The 25,586-nt window shown below is 36.1% G+C and overlaps 1 protein-coding gene across 1 annotated transcript in view; it reads left to right on the top strand.

Moving 5' to 3' along the window:
• The window catches only part of VIPR2 (vasoactive intestinal peptide receptor 2), a 43,320-nt gene that overhangs the window by 7,737 nt on the left and 9,997 nt on the right, over positions 1-25,586 (top strand). Inside the window, exons 3-7 of the mRNA XM_079301531.1 lie at positions 6,347-6,454; positions 10,087-10,184; positions 18,570-18,667; positions 21,700-21,841; positions 24,570-24,720. Coding sequence (XP_079157657.1) covers positions 6,347-6,454; positions 10,087-10,184; positions 18,570-18,667; positions 21,700-21,841; positions 24,570-24,720 — 597 coding nt within the window. The remainder of the gene's footprint in view (positions 1-6,346; positions 6,455-10,086; positions 10,185-18,569; positions 18,668-21,699; positions 21,842-24,569; positions 24,721-25,586) is intronic.

The raw sequence follows: 25,586 nt of genomic DNA, 5'->3' as shown, positions 1-25,586 counted from the left end.
TTTGAAGCTATTTTCTCAGTAAAATGAGTCAGTAGTTCAGACTGCAGTGGTGCTGACAGTTCTCTGATGTAATATTCAAAGTAGAATTAAATGAGATGCAGGTCATGGAGCTTCTTTCATGCAGCACCAGTAACTCTTGGAAGGACAGCTTTAGCTTTCTTGAATCTCTGTGCTGCTGCTTTTCCAGCTGTAGTACTTTTAGTACTAGTACTTTTAGCTGTAGTACTTTTTAGCTCACACTTTTTTATTTTTTGTGAAGGAAGCCAAAGGGGCTGCTTGGGATATTTTTGTTTTGGCTTTCACTCATTGAAGTGTCATCAGTAATGGCATTACATAAAACTGACCCTTATTATATTGACAGTGTCTGGGTTTTGTGGAAGCTGTACTTAAATATTTGAGAGCAGAAGGGAGGCAGAGCTTTGTCTTTTAAGGAGGCTGGATGATAAAGGTGAGAAAGAGCCTTGAATGAAAGGAGTTTCCTACTGAAAAGTAACTAACTATAAATAAAATGGTGTAGACCATTTTAAAATGAGGAAAACATCCTCATAGCCTCATTCAAAAATCTCACATAATAAAGTTTGCTAAGAGGGACAATAACACACCCTTTTGGAAGAAGAGAAGCAACAGGTGTCCACAATGATTTTGAAGACATGAAATTTCTGCTCTACCCAAAATTTAAATTGAAACTTAGCAGTAGACATTAATATATGGAATTTGTAGCCGTGGAGAAGGAAAATGCACAGACATAAGTGAATTTATTGTGTTTTCCAGAAGATTCTGAAGGAAATACTCCCCACATAGAGCTGCATTTCAGTTCTGTTAAAGACAGCTGTGGCCATGGCTGTCTGTTCTCCATGTTCAACATCCAAATTTAAAATACCACAATGAAGGAATTTTGAGTACAAAAAAACTGGAAAAGCTTCAGCTGATACAACAGATAGCACTTGGGTTAGACATAATACATACTGGCAGAAATACATGGTCCAACTTCTTAATAGAGACTTTTAATATTTTGTGGTGCCTTTATAGGAACAGGAGATTGATTTTTAATGACAATTTTGAAGAATTTCAAAGCATGTCAGAATTAGGGCAGCATAAACATGAAGGTACTTCTGAAAGCTTTGACTATACACACATTAATGTATTTGCACAAGAATAGAAAATAATGTTCTTATGGTAAGATTTGCATGCTGTTCAGTCACACCAAAACTGTGTTCTTGTCTCCAAAGGACAATTTTAGTAACTGAAAAGCAGGATTTACCTGGAAAATTTGTTTTCCTTTTTGAGAGGTTTTTTTCCAAAGGTTTAGCTGACAATTTCTGTATTTCCTAACAAAACCCTAAAAATATGTAAATTGCATTAAGTGTAAAACTGGCCAGTAGATTTTTGATTCTCTAGAGTGAAGATGTTCTTCTAAAAGGAAACAAGACATTTCTTCTGAAGTGTCTAATCTTGTGAAAATCCACAAATCCCTTATAAATCTTGGAAACAGCATTTTTTGCCATTCCTGGTAATAGAACTGGCTTTTGAAGAACCTATGAACTGCAAATATTTCAGGTTAATATGAGATAAATCCTATTGGTTTCATCATTGTTTTTAAACTAGTTAAATCTGATGTATACTTCAGAATTTCAAATTTCTGTTAGCTGTCTATGAGTAGTGTTTGTTGACCAGAACTAAAAGTTTTTACACTGGCGTTCCCTCAGTAACTGGGACTGCTTCTTGACCACGTTGTAGCTTGTGTTTTTATTGTTTTTATTGTTTTTATTTTTCTTATTGTCACACAACTGCAGCTCTGCACAGAGGGGCACTGGGCAGGCAGGGTCTGGCAGGTCATTGTCCCCAAGCCAGGACAGCCCCAGCCCCAGGCAGGTGTTCTGCTTTACTCCCAGTTTGCTAGCTTGCTACTTGTGCAGCACCTCCTTTTGGTTTCTTTTCCCTCACTCATGTGAAAATGCAGGAGGAATGTCAGCCCATATATGTTCACAATTCCCGTGCAACCCGAGTTCCACACTGTGACACACAGACCTGCAGTCTAGAAATCATTGCCCATAAGAGGTGAGATGGCTCCTGCTTTGCCAAATTAAGTACAAAACTCAAAACATTGAAAAATAAACCCTAGGCTAGCTGTCGACTTTCTGACTCGTTTTCAAAGCACTCTGTTGTTTTTTCATGTTTTATGCGCGCCTAGACAGTTTTAAAAAATGCTAAACCACTCTTGGAGGTGACAGTTTTAAAATCCAAATACAAAGTGCCATCTAGTGGTTATATATTTATAAAATGTGTCTATAAACACAATTTCCCAGCACAAGCCCCAGTGTTTCATGTTTTTATAGATGAAGAAGCACACATAGGTAAGTGAACTTGTTGCTCAAGGACTGGATCTCAAAAAGCAGAATGATGAATGGAGTAGCAGTACTTATGTAAGCTGAAGAATATGGGAAAAACAAAATGTAGTTTATAGTCTGTTTCCTCTTATTATGAACTATCTGCAAATGCATGGCAAGCATTAAAGACCAAACATTCAAATAAAGTAAGTGATCTCATTGGAACTAGCTAACAATAGCATCTGCAGTGTCCTCTGGAGGAACAGGAGGGGATCAGTAGGAGAGACTTTTGGGTGAGTCACTGAGCAGAGGTTTTGGGGGAAGTTTGGTTGTTTCCTTGGATATGCTGTGAATGACCCATCAGAGAAATGAATGGTGCAAATGAAGAGATTGAAAAGGGATTATTCTATGCAGGCTGCAGGAATGTTGTTCTAGACACCACAGAATCAGGGATGAAGAACCTTTATTCTTTTTGCCTTTGCTAGTTCTGTTAACAGTTGTTAATGGCTTAACCCCAGGTACCAGCTCAGCCCTGCACAAACACTCACTCCCTCTCCCACCTGCAGGGCTGGGGAGAGAACTGAGAAGGTAAAACCTGGAAAGTTCTTGCACTGAGATAAAGACAGTTTAATAGGGAAAGCAAAAACCCACTGTTCAGCACAAATCCAAAACACAGCCTTGTATCAGCAACTGTGAAGAAAAATAACCTTACCCCAGCCAGAATCAGTTCAATAGTTAAAGAAAAAAGTAAGGAATATGGTAGTAGACATCCAGAAAAGTTGAGGAGCTAACACAGATCTAAGCTGGACTGACTTTTTATGTGTACATGTCAAAGTGAAAGGACAAAATCACTCAATGCCTGAGAATTTATAAAAGCACAGTGCAAGCACAGAGAATAAATCCAATAATGAACATAAAAGAAAAAAAAGATGTACATTAAAGTATATCTAGGTACTTAGAATATTTAAAAAGTATTATAAATATTATATGAAATAAACATTGGAGTAATTAAAATTTTGCCTTAAAAGTGAGCTACAGAAAGAAATAGAAAGCTAGCTATAGAAAGTATCATTTTACTGGTAAAATTGTTACCAGAAATAAAATGTAAAACCTTATTTAGACTTAAAAATATTAATATTTTTTATCGTACTTGATTAATATCCTTCAGACACAGTAGGCCTGTATATGTGAGAGATGGGAAAAATTTCCAAAAAATGAGACTTAAGATAATGATTTTATGAGTGTTGAACTGGTGGATGACAGTTCAGAAATCCTAACACTGATTGAATTAATGACTGGACAGAGAGTAGTAGAGAGTGAGTAGAGAGGAGAATATTCAGTTTGATCAAGTTAGATATTCTATATAGAGAAACAGAAACATTTAACATAGCATTACCATACCTTCACTTCCCAACAGAGTGGTATTTAAAGTGCCATAGGATGCTTTGTGGTTACTGGAAAGAAACAGGCAATGGTTGGGAGCAATTAACCTGGCCTAATTGCACGGGTTTTAGGATGAAGTCAAGTTAATTATATCACACCTCTGCATAAAGGTATGATTTCCTCAGAGAAAAAGAAGATACATTAATGCAATATTCTTAAAAGCCTATGCTAAGTCTGGGCCAACCTTAGCCCAGTCAATATGCAGCAGCATAGGAAAAATTTGTAAAAGCCTTAATCTGAGCTGTTGGCAGATTATTGTAACAAACCCCCCATTTTACAGAGAGTGGATTAAACAAAAGGTAAAATTTGAGAAAGTCATCAGCTTCTATGGGTGTGCATGAACAGTTTCATGATTCATCTCAGCTCTCACTGCTAGTGGAAATGGGGTTGAAATAAAAACGTCTGAGGTCTTACAAGATGATAATTATTCTTGTGTACGCCAGGACTTGTTTTTGCTGGCTCAGACAGTGCATCAATCAAAGCCAAAAGAGTTTCATTCTGTCACTGTAGTTCTGAGTGCTGGCAGATGAAGAAAATAATTTTTTTATCTTCTTGATTACTTGTATGTTGTGTTGCTGATGTTGGTTTTGGCTTAAGATCAATTGGGAAGGAAGCACTACCTGAATTGGTTCAGGTAAACATTCCCCTACTTTGCGTAATCCCTGGGGCTGCATCATAGAGATTTGGAGTTGATTTTGACCCAGAAATGCAGCTCAGGAAGCACCTAAGCATGTTGAAATTCCATTTCAAAGGCTATGAAGGTGACCTGCTCAGTGTAAACCTCTGAAATCGCAACCATCAGAGATCCCTCAGGGAAACTGTTGGTAATGCCAAGAGAGGCTGATTCAACATACAGCAATGGGCAGCAATGGGAGATAAGGGATTACGTTATCCATGCACAGAGATAAACTTTGTGAAGTGTTCCCTTGAGCAATCCCTTATTTTTGGCATCATCTTTCTGAATATAGAACAGATGCTGCATTTAGAACTGTACAACCCTAAGAGGAGTGAAGAAAGTCCCAATCCCCACGAGCAAGTGAATCCTCCAGAGAACTGCAGTTCCTTGGGAAACTGTGTAAAGAGGACTCCGTGGAATTGGTGATCAAATGCAGAATTTCCCCCATAATCCTCCTCTCATCTTCATTTATCATCTCCAAACCTTGTTCTTGGAACCACACAGAGGCTTCCTCCCAGCTATCACACTTGTGTGGATGTTTCCAAAGGAAAGCAAGGCCCATGGGAACACTGTGCCACTGGTTTTCTTTCGTGCTGCAGCTAGGACACAGCCCTGGGACAAATCCAGCTGCTGGTCCTGGAACACATTCTTTGGTTCCCTAGTTTACATGTGCTTTGAAAGTAACTTAAACTTTGAAAGCAGGATGCTGCATATTTTAAATCAACACAAGCTGTCCAAGTCTAATTGCACTAAAAAGTTTTTATACAAATATAGAACTTCTAAATACTCCTTTTCAAGTTTCGTTTAACTCATGTGGCTTGATTTTGGGCATGGTTTCACCAGTGAAAATAAATTAATAATGCATTGTTAATACTATAAATATTCTGAAGAATAATGTGACTGTGAGCAGTTCCCAGTCCAGGTTTTATGTTCTCTACTGGAAGGAACAAACTGTCCCTTTTACTGTGAATAATCTTATGGAGATAACACTTATGGACATAATAGTTTGATTTCTATCTTTACCATTAACTACAAATTTAAATTTTTAATTGCCTTGTCTGAAGATATAAATGCCCAGAATTATGCACAATTTCTTTTTTACTAAATAACTTGTACTGAGATAATGCAAGTAACATTTCCTTACTTCTTTGTCCTCACAAGTCTTGTGTTGACAAACTTTTTTAGCTCCTTGCTTAGCTTAGAAAATATTCATTATAAACAGACACCTTTAAAAAGAGTGTAATATAAGTGTAATATAGCAGCTATAGGAAGATTTGCACTCATTGCACAGTACAACCTTTGAGCCACATTAATTTGGATATCAACATGGGCAAAGCTGTAGCAAGTTAGTTATCCTCTACTTATAACAAGCATTTACTGCCACTATAAAATATGTCTATGAAATCTGAAGGCCCCCGACCTTCCTGAAACCAATGTATTGGTTTGTTCAAATGCTTTGTTCAAAAGTCAGTTATTTAGTTTGAGTGATTATTCTGTAAATTCATGCTTATTGTTCCAAACACTCCCCGATCATAATGCATTCCTATCTTAAGTGGTGCTGAGTCCAATGACCTACTTATATATTTATTTGTGGTGTTCAATTTGCTTGATAGAAAACTCCCTTTAACTGTCATTAGGAAATTCTCAAAATTTAGCCATTCTTAATAATCCATACCGATATTCAGGAGTTATTTTCTAATGTTTCTTACTTTTTTTTAGCATCCTCACATGACAATGACATTGTTTTAATGAGAGATTTTGCAAACAATGTATTAAGTGACCATCTTTGATGGCTTCTTGAAGGAGTCTAATATTTTTTGACCTGCTTGTCCAAAGCTTTCACCAGGTCTTTATAAAGCAAACTCCCTTATAAAATCTGTTAACACTGGTTTTGTTTCAGGATGTGTTGGAGTTTGGGATAACATCACCTGTTGGCGTCCTGCGAAGATTGGAGAGACTGTCACTGTCCCTTGCCCAAAAGTGTTTAGCCTTTTTTCTGGCAAACCAGGTATTTTATTTTAAGATGTATTTTTACTCACTTCTCTCTGGTATTCTGCAACATAATGTGCTGAAAATGGTTTCTTTGGGGGTTTAAATTTTCTTTATAGATTAAAAGTTCTTGCCAGAGCTGTTCAGGATTCACCATGAAAAGACAAAATTATCATCTTTGTGTTCTGTTTGTTGTTCTTTGAGTTAGATACTAAATATATTTTCTGATACAGTGACACTCACCAAAGCTGCCGACTTGCTTGCTCTTTTTTGACCTATTTTGTTAATTATTAAGGCAGCTGAGCCTGACTGACATCTCTAACAGTTGCCAGCAGGTCACATGTAGGTTGTTGAGGGGAGCTCTGCCTTGCCATCATGAGAATAAAGAGCCCACATTAACAGATAATACCTAAAAATTACTGCTATTGCAATTCAAGGTAGTTATTATGAAACCTTTTATTCTGCTTTTTAATGGAACTTGAAAAGAGCTAATCAGTGTCTCAGACTGCTGAAACAATGAACTGGTTAAAGTCTCCCATCTTTTGCACCATCTTGTCAATACACCATGTTTTGACCTGTGGCATGTAAGTAAGGTTTTGAAAATAGATGATGCACATAGAGTATTTCACATGTATCTCAAAATGCTGCAGGAAAAATCTCATCCCCATGGCTCAGGTGGGAAACCATTGTCATGAAGAGCTAGTGAAATATCAAACTTACCTCAGTTACGTAATTCTTACTTGGGGGGTATGGGAGCAGGGTTGGTGTCTCTGTAGAGAGCTTTAACAATATTAATTTTAACTTAGAGGCTAATTTTGGGTATGACTAAAATACCTTTAAGCTCAAAACTGTTGAATAAATCTTGTTCCAGTAAAAATAGATAATTAAAACAATCTACAGATGAGCAAAGGTTTTCATTCCTGGAACTGGTGAATCTTGATTAGTTTATCATGAATAGTCTAAACAATTTGTAAAGGGGAAAGTATGTGTAATCGTTGCTAAATGTTGTGAAATCTATAAAAGTTTTCAAATTACTCAAACAAAGATAATAAACTGTTGTCATGAGACAAAGCAAACAAATATCAAAAATTCAAAATCTGAATTAAATCATGCTGCTTCTGTCTATTTGCCAAAAGTTACAGCATGCACACTCTCTCTGGAGTTTATTTAGTTATATTACAACTTTATAATTTTACTATAAAACAACTGCAATAAATACTAAAGTCTGAAACCTTCACAGTGCATTACAACCCTATCTCACTTCACCATGGAGTCATCAGCACTGAAAGATTATTTCATTTTATAGTTTGCTATAATTTTCGCAGATCCAGCTTTTTTCCATAGCCAGCTATTTACTTCCTGCTTGTGGAACTAAGAGGGTTGATTTTTTAGAAGTTCCTGTTCAATTAAGAGTGTTTTTTAAACCTGGTCTTTCTATAATTTCAGAGAAGGAAGACAACAAACATTTTGCATGGTTGATTCAATTAAGAGCTAACTAAACATCTTGGTACTTTCATAAGTTGATTATGCTCAGGAATATGTAATTTATTTAATTCATACACAGCACATTACGAATTAACTTCATTCTTATACCAGAAAATTATAAAAAAACCTTCAAACAAGAAATTTAACTCTATTTAGTCAGACTTGTGAGATGTATGCTTTTAGTGTTTAGGAGAAGTTAAATGATGTACGATGATATAGACTACCTTGTTTTTATGCAAATATTCCAAACCACAAGTAGGATTTTAAATATCACTAATTCCATAAAGGTTTTCCCAATTTAAATTATGGATTTTGAAAACTAGTTGTCTTCTCATCTTTAGAACTTTTGGAGAGCAGGCTGCAAAATTTTTATGATGTGCTCTATGTTATAGTTTAAGCATAATTAATTCTGTATTGTAGTTAGTAACTTTTGATTAAGAGTTTTTACTATAAAAGCAATCATATTGTCCTATAATGTTTTCCCTGTATTGTACAAGTTTATGAGTCTCAGAAAGTGATTCTTGAATGTTTTTATTCAAATGTATGTGTCAAGTTATAGGTTTTAAATAAGGTTGCCATCTAAAATGTTTAATTGCATGAAAAGATGTTTTAGAAATAAACATTGCCTTTCTAGAATATTGCCCAACTCTCTTTAGGTTAGAAGGTATTGCAATATTTGAAGTAGAAAATAGTTCAGTGTCTAGAGTACATTGAGTTTTTTCCTGCAAAACTGGCTTTGACGCAATTTGTGGTTCTGTTAACACATTCCTCTGCTCTGCCTAGTCAGAGAATCTTGATGTACTTTTAAAGTGAAGACTCTTCACAGTGTATAAATAGGTTACATTTTCTTTTAAAAATGTCATTTCTATGCCAAACGACAAAAGTGGTCCCGTTGTTTGAGGAGACTGTGGGTTTAGGTCAAGGCCTTTTTATTAGCTGGAAGGATTTGCTTGTTGGCTGGTGAACCATTTATGGGATATTTACAGCTTTGCACTGAAGACTTTATACAAAGAAGAAATTCCAGTAACCAATGAACAAAGTAAAGATCACAAAAGCTATAGTTTGGAGTGTATATAAACAAGATTGGTTACTCTTGACCAACACTGACCTATAACACATAAATTTATTTTTCTATGGTGAAAACCAGGCATCTTTAAGTCAATTATAGTGGTAAACTCCAAACCCAAGCAGTGTATTATTACAGATTTCACGTATCATAGATATACAAATTGCTCTAGAAATGTGAGGGGAAGCTGGCTTTGAATTAACATTGTAAGAGTAAGTTATAATAAATGTGATGACTATTCTTTAGTCGGACGTCAGGCTTTTCTGTTTTCCCCTCTTAAAGCTGTTCCATATTGCAAGAAAATTAATTCATTTTTATTAGATTGAGAAGTAGAATCATGGGTTGCCCCCATCTCATCTATGTGACTTCGTCTCTGAAAAGAGTCAACTTTTTCTGTCAGTTCCAAACAGAAACTTTCTGAAATTAATAAACATTCATAACTCCTTTCCAGCCATACTTTCACATGTCCTGTACATTCCCTATACTGCATTGTTTCAGTATTGGTTCAAAGAGTGAAATTCAGCATACATCTTTATTTCTCATTCTTCAGCTTATGACATAATTTGGCCTTCAAACTTGATTACCGAACTTACCAACATTTGCTGTAGCAGTAAGTCATCACCTTTATGCCTAAGAGCTTTTGTAACTCTTCAGTAGATCCCTTGCTATTGGCTTCTCAGGAGGCTTAAATAGGAGGTTAGAACAGCTCTCACTGAAATGACTTTTCTTTCAAATTGCTTTGCCTACAAATAGTTCCTTTACAGAGTGAAGTTATGGCTCCCTTCTGAGTATTTTAAATAAAACAGCAGAACAGTTTAGGCTTTTGCAGATGTGTAACAGAAATTGCTGTTATACCAAAGGAAAAGTCTTGGGTTTACTTCTGTTTTTCTGTAGTGCAAAGGCAACTCCAGACAAGAGTAAAGGTCAAAGTAATATGAATGAAGAGCACATGAAAGGAAAGGGCTGGGTTGAGTCCTAGGAAATAAAGGAAAAAGAGTTAGGTTGCAACCAGCTAATGGCACAGTTAGATTGTATAAGAAGTCATTCATGAGGAGATTTTTGAATCTTTCTGATTTAAACTCTCTAATTTTGCTTTACAGGAAACATTAGCAAAAATTGTACGAGTAATGGATGGTCGGATATATTTCCTGACATCTTAAGTACCTGTGGATATAATGACTACGAAGACGATTATAAGGTAGGAAAAATACTTTTTCAATTCATTTAGGTATAAATGAATGGTGTTCAGTGCCACCTATCAGTTCAGCTATCAGATATATTCTGCTTCCAAATAAATCCCATTTTACTCAGACTGCCTAAAATGAAAATCTGTAGTAATTTTTCATTACACTGGTTGCAATATGCTTGGCTTATGGTTGTCTAATGAGATAAAATCAGGAATATAGAACCCAGTAACTTTGAAACTCAAGGCTGTAAACAGTTGGTAATTGCAGTAAAGCATCTCTATACCTGCAGTGCCACTCAGCTGGTGCACCATATGTTTTGCTTTGTGCTGTTTCTAGAAGTTTGTTATTTCAAAAGAATATTTTTAAAAAGTTATCTCAAAACCTAATACTAATAATCTGTTCTAATATGTTAATATTAAATGCACCACTTGGCTGATGCCATGTGCTAAAATTACAAGTAAAATAGAAGTGTTTTAGGTCATTGAAGGTTTTGGCAGATTTATATTTGACTTGAAATTGTGCTAGCAGTTGTAAGTTATTCAGAAGGTATCCAAAATGCACTATGCGTGGAAAACTGAATTTGCTCACTTTGCAGATAATATCTCTTTTTGTTGAGGGAAGGTTTTTACCATCATGTTTTATGTATTTCTGTCTCTTTTCCTGCTGAGGCTAACAAGAGCAAGAGTTTGTTTACAAGGATGAGCTCATAGTGTCAGTAAAACTCTCGTTACCCAAAACAGATTAAGTTGTCTCATGAACAAAGATTCTTGGCCAGTTGTTTTTTTCCCCTGGATTTTAGTATGTGTGGAATAGCTGTAGCAGATCTGTTCTGTCTGGCTTGCAGAGATGCACTGGTATTCCAGCTGAGGCAGGAAGCTTTTGTCCTTTTTTTTCTGTATTTAAAAGTCCAACCATTACTGTAGTTGAAAATAGATAATAGGAAAAATTGAAATAGTATATTGTTTTCCCAACTTTTCTGAATTCAAATTCTAAAACATCTGTGTCATCTGACAGCTTGAGAACATTTTAAACATTATCACTTAACCCAGGAATTGTCATGTTGTGGGAAAATGGGTCAAAACAGAAAAATTCAAATTAAAAAATAAAGTATTTCAAGTAGTCAGAAACAGCTAGAAGATGAACTAGTATAATAGAAAAGTAGTTCTTGTTTGGCATATTCATTAGTAATTTGAAGGAGGTGAATGAAATGCAGATTGAGAATACTTGTAGGAATTAACCTAGACAACTTGAAATAGGATATAGCAGCAATATTTGCAAAGGTCTTGAAAAAAGCAAATAATAAAAGTGTGAGGATGAAAATCAACAGAGGGACGTGGAAACCAGTGCTGAAAATTTATTGTCAAACATACAATCTATATAATATCATAAATATAATATAAATCATAGAGACAATAGGAAAATGCAAGCATCATGCAGCAGTGAGATTTCAGGAGGCATTTGAGGTGCTGAACCAGCTACCTGTTTACACAGATGTTTTCTTGAATTCAGATCTTAGTGCTTAATGGTAGCCCCTCAGACCAAAATCTTACTCAGCATAAATCAGTATAGTTATTTTCCTTTTTCTTTTTAATCTAGTATTTCAACAATGAGAGCTAAAAATAAAGTCCTAATATTTGGATACTGAGTATTCTGGGCATAAAAGTGTCAGGATGGAGTATGAAGTATATGATGTTGTCCTCAAAGTTACCTTAAGTAATATTTTAGGGAAGGTGGAAAAATAATTTTCTTAGAGTGAGTCCTAAGTTTTCTTCTTTATGTTTAATTTGAATGTTAATGATGTTAAAGGAGTAGGTAGAAACAGTCTTTGGTGTAATTTTGGTGCTTGCATCTTCACTGCTGAATAAATTTCCATTATAGATCCATCTAAGCATTTGTTCCTTTTTGTATGGGGTTTTTTCTGTCTTTTGTGATACAGACATTTTAATACAAAGTGAGCTTATTTCTATGCATATTCTACATATTGTATATATGTGCATACTCACAGGCATATATCTCTCTGCAGATATGCATTTGTTTTGGGCAGCTTTGAATAGCTTTGAATGTTCCAGAGAAGGTTTAAATTATAAAGATCCATGAGCAAATACTGAACAATTTGTTAACAGGTACCAAATTGCTATGCTTAAAAATGCACTGAAATGAGGAAGCTTAATAAAGAATAGCATAAACATGTCAGCTCTTATTTCCTTACTGAAAGATCCTGCATGCTTCCACAGTTTGTATTGATTTTATGTTCAAATTAAAATGTTCCAATTTCATTCCATGTTAATGATAGCAGGTTCTATAAAAATAAACAATTTGCTTAACATTTTCAAATTAACTGTAAGTGCCTGATACAAGACCCTTGGTTTATTCTGTGCTACATCTTAGTGTTCTTTACTGCTCTTGCCATTATTTATGGGGGATCAGTTTGATAAATATGACTATTTCAGCTGGGATGGAGTTAATTTTCTATCTAGTAGCTGGTACAGGGCTGTGCTTTGGTTTTAGAGTGAGAATAATGTTGATAGCACACTGTTTTAGCTGTTGCTAAGTAGTGCTCACCCTAACTCAAGGACTTTTCAGCTTCCTGTGCTCTGCCAGTGAGCTGAGCACAAGGAGCTGGAGGGAGCCTGGCCAGCAGAGCTGACCCCAGCTGGCCAGAGGGACATTCCCCACCACAGAATGCATGTCCAGGGTGGGAACTGGGAGGAGCTGGCTGGCAGCTGTCACCTGCTGCTCAGGGACAGGCTGGGCATCAGTCAGGGGCAGCTGAGCAATGGAGTTGGGCATCTCTTGTCTTCTTATCCCAACCCAGGTTTTACCTTCTTCCCAGTTCTCCTCCCCACCCATGGCAGGGGGAGGAGGGAGGGAGTGGGGGTGTGATGTTTTGTTGCCACTGGGGTTAAAGCTTGACAATGATAATGTCTGAACATCATATTTGTATGTTGGTATGGCATCAAAGTGTAAATCTAAACCTTTATTATATGCAGACCTTCTTCTGTAAGTAAAGTAGTTACTGCCAATCTTTAAGATCAGGTTTTAGGTTAATCTCAGTTGTTCAGATAAGTATCTATTTTTCCCCTTTTATATTTGTGTGGAGCTCATGGCAGTACAACGAACAAACAGCAAAAAAACCCAATGATTTGACCATGTTAGAAACACACATCAAGGTGTGTTAACCAAGCCCAAGCCTCACTGCAGTCTTTCCTTGACATACTTTGACATCTATCTAGACTGAACAAGCTGGAGATAAGTCCTAGATGTTGTCAGAAGTTATTAGACTCTGTGTCAGCATGATTAATACACAGCAAGATGTCCGGTGAATTAAAGCACTGAAATGTGTCCACTTTATTTAAAATAATGTCTGAATCTGTTATCCAGCTTTGTCTGATCTTAGTGTGAGTTGGCCCAGGATTTATTGGATCACAAAAAAGCCTTGCCATGTACAAATTACAGGCTGTGTGATTTGAATGTGTAGTGTCATACAAAGAGGAATTCATGGAGAGAAGGAGCCTCAGGGCTATTAAGTGTGGTGATACTGCTGCAGCTTGTGCCTTTAGTAGAAGCATCATCCATGGAAGAAGCATCCCCCATTTGGCCAGATTCCTGGAGTGCTCACATCACCCTGGATGTGCAGCAAACACACCCCAGACAAGTGGAATGGAAGCAGTGAGGGCAGAGTGGCACAAGTTAAACATGGTATTTACACTATTTAATTAGTGACTTGTCTTTATTTTCTTTTGTTTTTACTTAGAGTCAGGATTAAAAACATGAAGAAGACAAATTTTGTCATGTTCAGGGTTGGCTGTTTATTAAATCGTATCTGAAGTACAGAGAATTTTGCAACACCTCTAGCTACCAGCTAAAAGTAAGCGAAAAGGAGGGGAATTTAGCTAGTCATAAGATTTTTTAAAGCTAGACAGTTCAACAGAGAAATAACATTTATATTATTTTTACTTTTGATCCAATAACTAAACTCCTGTGACCTGCAGTGGAGTACTAACTCTCCAACCAGAAGCTACTGCCTGAAACCACGAAGAAGACAGTGGTGTTTTGGGTGGTGTTTAGGCTCAAAGTGAATTGAAGGGAAAATGTCAGAAAAAGGTTGTATAAAGATTATTAAATATACCAATTTTATTATGTGTCTTATTAGTAAATTCTATTCTTCTCTACATGCATAAATTAAAAATGTGTAGAAGTGTCCTATAAGAGAAAATTTAATTTTCCACGTGTAATCCATCAGTTTATCTTAGTTTATATTTATTCTTGTATAAGTACCAGAAAAATGGCTACTGCCTTGTTGAAGTTAATTTTGCAGAGGAAAGAACCAGGGTCCCTTACTCCATTTCCATTTGCATTTGCTCATTTCAGTGTTTTATAAGGCACTGAACTTATTTTCTAAGGCCCAGTTCTTATTTTATGTTGTACAGTTTAAGATTTTCTGATATGTTCTTCAAGTATGAATAGTCAAATATTATTAAATATTCAAATATTAACACATGGATCATGAAAATTTAAGATCACAAATTTTAATAAGTAAGTAAGTAATGATACCTGTAAAGAGGAAACTCTTACTTGCAGTATTACAGGATTATATTAGCCCATGGCATAAACAAAATGAAGAGTCAGTTGGGATGATAATGGTCATATCTTCCTTAGCAATGATAAATTATATTTCTGAGTAAATGAATAAAAAGTTGAGGACTTTTTTTTTTTTTTTTTTTACATTAAGGGTAATTTGTGATCAACAGCAAAACTCTTTTGGACAAAGAATCAAGCCCTTAACTCTCTCCAGTGTTTTCTCCTCCAGCACTGAGGAACCTTCTCACCCCTAGAGGTCCTTCCAAACCAAGGCTGAGCTTGAGGGATCCACGGGGACTCAGCTCTGCCCAGGAAGTGTCTCTGCTCTTCTGTGCTGTTTTGTAAATAAACAGAAGAATTCTGTCTCCTGAACTTAGTAAAAATAACATGAAACTAAATTGAAAGGAAACATTAGCAGAAACAGGTGTCTTTTCTAAGAAAACAAAACACAAGTGTGCCTAAAAATAGATTTTACAAAAAATTTATTGACATTAAGACAAATTAGGCAAACTTGTGCTAATCCAACTTCATTTTATGTTTGTGCTCTCTAAAACCTGCCACAAAAAAAAAAAAAAAAAGAAAAAAAAAAAGGAACATTTTAGGATCAGTTCTTTAGAAAACATTTACACTTCCTGCAACCATTTCCATGATTTTTTCCTGAAAATAATAAGCCACTGATTTTTTTCTGTGCCTAACAACATATTGACTTTGTTTTAGTGGTTTTAATTTTAATACTTTCCTCATAAGTTTAAAAATAAATAGCTGGATTTCAGTTTTGGAATCAGCATTACTTAAATAATCCTCTGAATATTTTGCAGAGGCCAGCTGTTCTTTCTATGTTGCAAAAGTACTGATTTTGTTTGACCTGCAGAAAAGTTTATGTCATTTCAGTTTCATAATGGACATTTCAATTTCATGTGTATGACTTGAATCAGTTTTTTCTTTGAAAAGAGCTATAAAATCTGATGGGGTTATGATATTTCTTCTGTGTTAAAGTATGTTGAAAAAATAAATTCTGAAATTCTCTTCTGGTCAATCCATGCCTTTGTTGCAGTCATTTTATTCCTGCCAATCTTGCACATTTATATTCTAAGTTTAGAGGTTAAAGCTAAATGTTACTTGGGACCAAGTAATTACAGCTCACACAGAGTAGTAAGAAATAAATAAGAAATCTAATTTTGTATAAAAGCCATTGGGTTTTTGTGCTATCAGATTTGGCATTGCTTTGCCTGTTTCTTTTGCACCAATACAATACAAACAGTTTATTTCCAAAGGGTATTAGCTGAAATATAGATGAGTGACAAATATTTAGTAGCTGTGACTAAGTCAGTATTAGTCTAGTGAATTTCCTGGTTTTCAATTGCCAGAGCACAATTTGGAATTTAATTCTTTGTCTTTATGGATTTTGTGTGAATATTTTACTGACATATAATTTGAGAACACCATTTACTAATTTTTTTTGTTGAGTCTCTAGGAGTTCTAGAGGTCTTAGAGGCAAATTAAGACACATCTGTTTTATGCTCATACAGGAAATGTAAGGAGTATATGATTGCAGCATCTTTGGTGCTGAGTCTGATGAAGTGCTTCATGCTAATAATCTAAGGCATTTTAATAATTTAAACATTTTTGGAAAATCAAAACACATGAATTTGAATAATCATAATTTTTGATGTAATGGATTAAAATGGGTTAGTGTTTACTTACCTTTGCAACAGCTTGAAAAGCAGTTAATTTTTCATCAGTAGAAAATTTTGTAGCATCTAAGATTTCTGTCCATTATAAAACTACACCACTAAAATATCTGAGAAAAAGGGAAAGATGTTCTTTTCTACCATTTCAAGTGCAGAATACAGGATAATTATTATCATATGATAAAATAATTTCAACTGTGTAATTATTTCTAATCTTCTTGTGCTTAGCTTGAACAAAATGACATGGTCATTATTAAGGTAATATCAAAGCACTCTTGGCTGATTGACTTCAGTCCTGACACTTCCATGCAGTTGCTCCACATTCTTCTGTTTGGCACAGCAGGGAGACTCAGTCTTGCTGATCCTGACAGCTGCTTGCTGGGCTAAAAGCACACGGGGTTCTTCTCTTGATTTTAGCCAGACTATTTGTTGTAGGGGTCATGTGTGTGTGTGCAGAATGCCAGAAACATTACATGAAAGAGTGTGGTTCTTTTCTGGCAGAAGACAACCTCTTGTGTTCTCCTAGCAGGGCAAAGGGACAGAGTCACTTGGTGTGCAGCAGCCTGACAGTTCCTGTGCATGGCCAGGAGGAATTCAAGGCACTGCTACAGCAGTGGGTGGGCAGGTGATGCTTTGTTAGTAAGCTTATGCAGGGCTTCCGCCTATTTTTCCTTCATTTAGGAATTCTGAAATCAGATAGGTTCAATCTCAAGTGTCTCAGTCAGTGGAGTTTTCCCGAAATCAAATCTAGGCAGGATTTTCAAAATTATGTGGAATGATGAAAAATTAAACCAGTCCAGCTTTCTTGTTGAGCATGTCTCAATCATCTCAATGCAGTTTGAACAGTTACTTTCTTTATTCAAAAGTACAAAAGGCTATCTATTCTACAATCTAATGGTTGAAATATATAACAACATAACAGTTGCTATGAATGCACTTAAGATCCATGGCAGTTGCTTCCCATATTTTTCCCCTTTAACCATATCTACAACAGTGCAGTTGCAAGAGTCTTCATTTCATTCCACATTTCATTTTGCCTTTTCCATATCTGTATAACATTTGCAAAGGGAATGTTCAGCTAATTTCGTAATGAATTGGGATTACTAAAATAACCTCCTTACTTGGCCTTTTGAATGCTATAAAAATAAATACACTAAGTGATTTGAGATTCCTTTGGCTATGTTAGTTTACTCAAAAGTGTTGCTTCCTTGCTACTTTTTACAAACATTTTTTGGGAAGGCAAATGACAACCATGTGCAGTAAATGTTGAAATTCTGTCTCTTATAATGTGGCATGTTCTATGTTGCTTTTTGAATCTTTAATTTCATAATGTAATGACAAAACTTCACTGTTTTAATATTTTATCTAGCTTGAGTGGAAACTAATGTCAGTCTAATGACTTTGTGGTAGGCATTAATGGAGAAGCAGTTTAATTCTGAAAATATATTTAGCCCTATTTTTCTTGAAGTTATCATTCAGAATAGGACTTAATGTAGTGTGTAGCTGGTGAGTTTACAGATAAATGCAGTTAATCAGCAGACTCTGTATTTCAGCTGCTTTTCATCTATTGAAAAATTTCCTTTCCAAGTTTTAGCAAGTAACTTTACTAAAGAAAGGGTTGTTTGGGTGAACATTTAATGCAGAACTTGAACATTTAGAATAGGAAATTAATGAGACTTCAATGTGTCTTTAAAATTAAATTCATGTGTAAGTGCATTACAAAGTACTCTAGACCACAAGGACTGAGGGAAATTGTCTCTTTTAGAGATAATCCCTTCTTTCAAACTGACTTGCTCTTACCAGTTTGATTGTGTTCATGGAAACTGATGAATCAGATTCTTTATTTGACCTCATTGACATGGTATAATCAACTGGAATGGTACCAGATTGTGTGTCTAACTTTCGAGTTTCTGAGGGCAGATTTTCTACTGAAGTCAATTGTCTTGAGATGTTGCCTTGCAAAATGTGTTGTAATAGAGATATAACAATCTCATCATGTATTGTAGGGCAAAGAATGAAAATCATGCTATAGCTTTCAGAGCTATTTAATGGTCAATTGCATTAATTTCACAGTCAATTTGACATATCAGTAAGTAGTTTCTGTATATATATTTTTCTGTGCAGGTCAACTTCTATGTGAGGGTGAAAGCAATTTATACCCTTGGACACAGTGTATCTCTGATTGCTCTTACAACAGGAAGTATAATTCTTTGCCTTTTCAGGTATGTTTTTTTCATGAGTAAATATTAACAATGATAAGGCATCTTTAACTGTTTGATTGCTCAGCTATTTAGAAAATGCATTGAGTTTACACTTTTTGCAGTTAAACAGCTGACTGTAATGTAATGCTGACTAGATTTTTGCTAGCACTTATATTAACAATTTTCAAAGCATTTTACAAATTTTTAGGCATTTCAACCCATGTAAGAATGAACATTAATTTAGGAATGATTACATAAAGCATTTTCTATTTGGTTATTAAAATCAACACCTTGAATTGCTCTTGAGAATTAGTTGGATGCTGATCTCATCACTGGACAAGAGTGCAGCCACATTTTGTGGAAGATTCTGAATGGCTTCCAGGGGTACTGTAATCAAAGGCAGTCACTAATTTGTCCAAATGGTGCTGTAAATCACTGAACCACCAAGACTGAAAGAGGCCTTCAAGATCATCCACTCCCACCATCAACTCAGCACTGCCATAATCACCTCTAAACCATATTCCCAAGTGCTGCATCCAAACACCTTTTGAACCCTTCCAAGGACAGCTGATCCACTTCTTCCCTGGGCAGCTCATTCCAATGCCTTGCCACCCTTTCACTGAAAATTTTTTGTCTAATATCTAATCTGAACCTCCCCTGATGCAACCAAAAGCCATTTCCTCTCATCCTTTCACCTGAATCATGCAGAAGGGACCAGTCCCCATCTTGCTGCACTCTCCTTTCAGGTGATTGTAGAGAGCAATGGGGTCACCCCGAGCCTCCTTTTCTCCAATAAAACAACCCCAGTTCCCTCAGCTGTCCTGCACAAGATGTTTTATAGACCCTTCACCAGATTCATTGGCCTTGTCTGGACACCTACACAGCACAATGTCCTTTTTGATATGAGGGGCCCAGAGTTGAACACAGAGTACAAGCCCTCACCAGCTCAAACACTGTATTAATGGTATGGATAATTGTGCTGGGTCTGGTTTTTGTTAGGCAGTGTTAGGAAAGGCAGTACTGCCCACTGCTTTTGACTAATTTCTATGACTTTTCTTAGACTGAGGGCAATCTTCAACTAGTAAAACAACTTCTAAAATGTTCTTATCAGTAGTTTTTCTCAGTCCCTCCACCTTTGTGCCTTTCTGTATCACTTCCACCTAACAGAATAGCCTTTATATTCTTCATTATGAACTTCACACAACTTTTCTGCTCTACTTAAGACCAAGAAAGCCAAGAAAGTGCATCTCACAGTTTTTGGTAGAAAGGAAGTACAAACAATAGGTAGAAAACAGCATGTTGTTTGTCAGAGCCTCATCCCTCTCATGAAATATTCCTATAGTGAGTTCTGTAAGCCTTTCAGTCTGCCATCAAATGGTCTCAATATCTAAATATTCAGAGACCATTCAGAACAGATACATAACCTATAAATATGTTTGGAGTGCCTTCTAAAAAAATTAATTGAGCAAGTCATGGTTATTCTGCTTCTACCAGCAAATGCTCCTGGCACATCCCAATGCAGATTTCTGCAGTTTAAAAACTGCTAAAAACTAAAATCACATTTAATACAGAGAATTGCAGACATCTGAATGTTGCCCATCATCAGAAGTCAAGTGTAACAGATCAGGTATTTAAGAGGTGTACTCAAACCCTTCAATTTAAATATCCAGCTAGAAGTCTTTTTTTTCCAGTTATCCAGTAGAGTCAGAGAAAAGACAGACTTCTTTTCAGGAGGCAACATATGCTCTTCTAAGGCCCCCTTCAAGAAGAGTCTGTAATTTGCAGGGAGTGTTGGGGCCTCCCAACATACTTGAACTAGGAATTAATTTCTTGCCCACTAACTCCAAAATAATGGTTTGGCAGCCTTGTATATATCCAACATTTATTATTTGGGCTACTGAATGGAATGAATAACTAATCATCTACATGAGTTATTCAAGAAAAAATAGTTTCCTCCTATTTACAGCTTGCATGTATCTCTGAATTCCACAGGAGCATGTGATGCAGTCCAAAGTAACAGTGGTATTTCAGCAAAGGATGTGCATGGCACAGCAATTGCTGCATTTTTGTCAACTGTTTAAAATTCAGCTTGCTATTATGTCCTTTGCCAAATTCAGGGCTAGCAAGGCAGGTCTGCTCTTTATTTCCTTACACTCACTGTAACTATCCTTGCTTCAGTAGTTTCAGAATGGATTATATATGTTTGGTAAATCACAACTGGAAGAATACTTGGAATTTGCCACTGCACAGTGCCTTTACACCAATTGCATCTTCATTTTCACTTCTCATGCTTGCTAAAATGCTTTGGCTTCTGGTCTATTTCAGGTGCAGCTCAAGGTGCTGATTGTGACCACAAAAACTTCTTAACAATTTGGTTTCTAGGGATTTTCTATAAAAAGAATATTTTAAATAGGAAAATCTTGAAGGGACTGTATTTTAAGGGAAAAGTCCTCAACTTAATAGCTTGACTCCCCTGAGTACTCATTCACTTACTTGGAATATTTTATCTGTTATTTGTTTGTAAGGCTTTCATATGGCTACCAGACTAAAGAAGAGAAATTTTGCATTCATTGGGTAGCTAGGATAAGTGATCAAATTATCTGAATGTGTTTTTAATTGCTCCTGCATACACCAACATCACAGGATCAAAAGTCACCATGTAGCAAAATACAGGAGTTAAATAAAAGAATGAAACCAGAAAATAATAGGTTCTGAAATATATCCAGGATAATCAAAGCCATATTTGCAAGAAAAACAATGGAATGAGTTGGAATTGAATGGAATAAACACAGAAGGATATAATAATCTATGTTTATTGTCAGCTTATGTTAAAATGTGAGAGAAATACCACTGGGAGCTTTTAGTCTGTGATACTGAACAGAAGTAAGAGATGAAAGAAAACAGGAAGGCAGCACTGAGAAAATGACAGAAAAGGAAAGGGTATGCTCTTACTCAAGGTTCATATTGCTAAAAAATGTCCACAGAGTAAGAGAAGTTTGTTCAACAGTTTCTGCATCATAATCTAAAATGCCTGTTTTTAAATCTCTTTTTAGAAAACTTCATTGTACTCGGAACTACATCCACCTGAACCTGTTCCTCTCTTTCATTCTAAGAGCAATCTCTGTTTTAGTCAAGGATGATATTCTCTATTCCAGCTCCAACACAGCTCACTGTCCAGAGGATCAAACTTCATGGGTAATAAACCTCATTTGCTACCTGGTGCAATACTATTTTGTCACTGAATTTTCTTCCCTGATCCTTTTAAATATTTAGGAATACCAAGATTTCAGTGTAGAGAATATAATGACCGGGAGAATTAGACATATCCAGATAAAGAAATTTGCAGCACAAGTAGGAGACCTTAATATTGTTTGCATATCCTTGAAGGACTGCTTTTCATCAGCCAAGACAAATAAGACAGATAGAGCTCAGAATAAATATGGCCACTGCATTAATCAGCTGGGAGAGTTGAAGACAAACAGAAGTGCCATCATCTGGGAGTGAATAAAGGCAGCTGCTCTAGGACTGTTCCAGCAGCTTTATCAGGGCTTCAGGAATTGGACAGGTATCAGTGGAGGAAGGGAAAGAACTCAGGAAATTAAATATCTGCAGGAGTTGTCTTCATTAACTCCTCTGTACTCTGGGCTATGACAGAAGTGTTATCATCTGCATTCTTGGCAAGCTAATATGTTTACTGCATTTTCATGTACAGGGTTTAAAAAAATCTCAAGTCTTGCTTAAGTTAAAAGTTAAAAGACTGACCTCTCTATGATATACCCTATTCCCTGCCTTGTTGTTTCAGTCAAAAATCACTTATAATTTTAATTAACTACAATTTAAGCTTGTGAGAAAAAATTGGAAGAAGATATTTTTGTCTTGATGAATTCATATTGTCCCAAAACATGAAGTTCTTAGCAGTGACTACCAATCTGTATAAAGAAATTAATAATCTGGGATATTTCTAATGGAGAAAAACAGGAACTGAATTAGTAGACCCTAGTTAGGTGAAATAAATAGACAGATTGCCAGGGGTAATCAGAAGTTCTTAGGTCCTTGAAAGACTGTTCAGTGGACTCTCAAAATACTACTTGATTTGTGCAATTTCATTTATTCTCCCGTTAGTCTTGGCTACAAAAGCTTACACTTTCCTATTTAAACATGTCAGATTTTGTGGACTGCTGGCTAATTTCTGATTCATTGTATGTGGGATGGTCTGGCACCAGCCTGTCTTGCATTGGCTTGGTGCTGCCTTTCACACATAACAGCAGGTGAGGTTTGCCCCTTTTGTCACATGTGAGATGTTCCACTGTTCTGCTGCACTTACAGAGCTCTAAAACACACAGTTCATTATGCTCTGTAAGTAGGTCCTGGCTCAGGATTACATGGAGAATGAATTTATAATTAATTAATTAATTAATTAATGGGCTAATTTTACTGATAGATACCTTCACAGTTCAGCATCTGCAAATGCAGCTGATACAGGATTACCTGCAGGAGGAAGGGAAAATATTTTAATGCAGGGTTCTGGTATGTAAATTGAGACTGTAATACAAGGGAATATTGGAATTTATAAAGGATTACAAAAAATTCACTGCTGATCTGATTGTAAGGAGTCCTAAGCATAAAAGCAAATTTCAACTTGCTTGAAAATTTCAACTTTTCACACATTTTGAAATGCTTAATTTTATCCATCTTACATTTTCTGGCCCACTGCTGATCTGCAATGGATATCCCAAAGTCCAGAGGTAAGATCAGTCTTACCAGAGTTAGATAGCTTTCAAACCTAAGCTGTAGGCAGCTAAAATCAGATGAAATTAATTCAAGCCTTTGGACTCTGTCTTAGTTTTCTGTGTGTGAGTGTACACAGGCATGAATGTTAGCTGGGATGCACTGAGGTACCTGAGACATCACAGGAGGCTGATGGATACAGAGAAGTTCCCTGAGGAGGTCTGTGCCCTTTTGGCTCAGCAGCTGTGACTGCATCTCACTTGTTAATAAACCCCCATGTTTAGAGAGAACAATCAATCACTGCATGTTACCTGCTTGGGTATCTGGTGTACCTGGAATTTTAACAGAGAAATGCAGGTATGAAGGGTATTTAAAATGGAGAAGTGAGTAAAGCTGGCAGAAACTACAGATTTTATTTGGTCCAGTTTGTTTAGTCTATTGCATTCACCATATCATCACATTTTTCTGCACATTCAGTCCACATGAGTATTTTCATATTCAATTCTCACATCCCAAACTCCTGCTGGGAAGTACCAAAGTAGCAGCAGCCAGCACTGTGGAACATCAGCAGCACAGGCTTCTGAAAATTAATTCTGAAGAGCAGCACACAGTCTATAATTTTTTGATACAAGTCTGTGTTTTGTTAACTAAGAAAGTTTAAAACATTTTTAAAGGGAAAATACTATTTTTAAAAGTCTGGCCAACTTTTTCTTCTAAGTCTACTTAGTCATCGCACCAATTTATATTTTTCATTCAGTTTCACATTTTGCTTTGAGAAAATCATAAAGTAGTTTCATTGTTAATTTTTACTGTGCTTGGAAGCCATGTGAAGCTTCAATACATCTATTAGATTCCTAGTAGGTGATAATTTAATTTTATAGCCATTCATTAACAAACTGTTGCAAAAGTGTGCATTTATTGATAGCCACCATATTTTTCTATATTTATCCTATGAAAGTTATGAAGTTTTCAAAATTTGAGTGAATTTGCAATGAGATGCATCTAAATAATTTTAATAATTCACTTTCTTTTAATATATACAGTAACATTTACAATGTCACAATTTGCTTGACTGAAAATAAAAATTTCTACTGGACCTGGTTTATTTCTATTAAAAAGCTAAGATTTTTGGCTGTTGTAATAAAAATAATGGCATCCTTCTGCAACAAATTTGATCCTTCTTCTCATATTTCAGGTGGGCTGCAAGGCAATTCTGGTGTTTTTTCAGTATGGTGTTATGGCAAACTTTTACTGGCTCTTAGTAGAAGGACTTTACCTGCACATCCTCCTTGTGCTAATATTCTCCCCCAACAGACACTTCACCATCTACCTGCTGATAGGATGGGGTAAGAACTTGCACACCTTTCAGTAATGTTCTTTTTCCTGTGTGTGTGTGTTGGGCAGGTTCAGTGTTTCATACCAAGGTGGTGGAGCTGTCTCTGGTGGTGATCCCCAGTCTCAGGATCCCCAGCTCAGCTCCAGCACAGGTTACAGCTGCTCTAGCACAGGAAAAGAAAGCAAAAACTGCTGGAGCATCACTGCTGTCTTGATCCCTGCACAGCTTCCACCTGGGCTGTCTGCACCACACCCAGGGAGTGCTCTGGTGCAAGGGCTGCCACTGCAAAGTATGATTCAGGTGTCCTAATTTGTGAGGAAAATTAAAGTTTAGCTGCACAGCCATGAGCTATGCTATGCAATTATCCTTTTTGAAAAGCACAATAATACTGTCCATCTGGTTTTAAATACATATATTCCCTTCATTTACAGAGAATGAGATGATGTTTATATGGAACACTTTAATGGTTCTAGTAAAAGGTGGTCATAAAACATTTGGGTGTTGCTGGGAAATAGGAATAAACCAGTGTGTGGACAAGGTTCCTTATGAAATGATTTATACTACTATTTTGTATTGCAGTCCTTGAGGTGCATTGGGAATGCATAACTTGTATCTATTTCCCTGTAAGTCACTCTGACACCTTGCAAGTAACCTAAGAAAGGTGTTTTTGTGTATTAGCAATTATGGCTGCATTTTTATGAGAAATAAACTCACTTCCCTGCAGTCTTTGTTTGTAATACATTGTTGAAGTATACATGCAATTATGTAGCTCATCAGATACTCTCCTTCCATTCATGGAACTGTTTACTATGTGCTGTATATTTGGGGAATAACTGCTTACTAGCAGGCTGAACTTTTCTAACTTTTTTTTTTCTT

Source organism: Erithacus rubecula (assembly GCF_903797595.1).
Source record: "Erithacus rubecula genome assembly, chromosome: 3".
NCBI classification, from domain to species: Eukaryota; Metazoa; Chordata; class Aves; order Passeriformes; family Muscicapidae; genus Erithacus; species Erithacus rubecula.
This window is presented reverse-complemented; position numbering and strand designations above follow the sequence as displayed.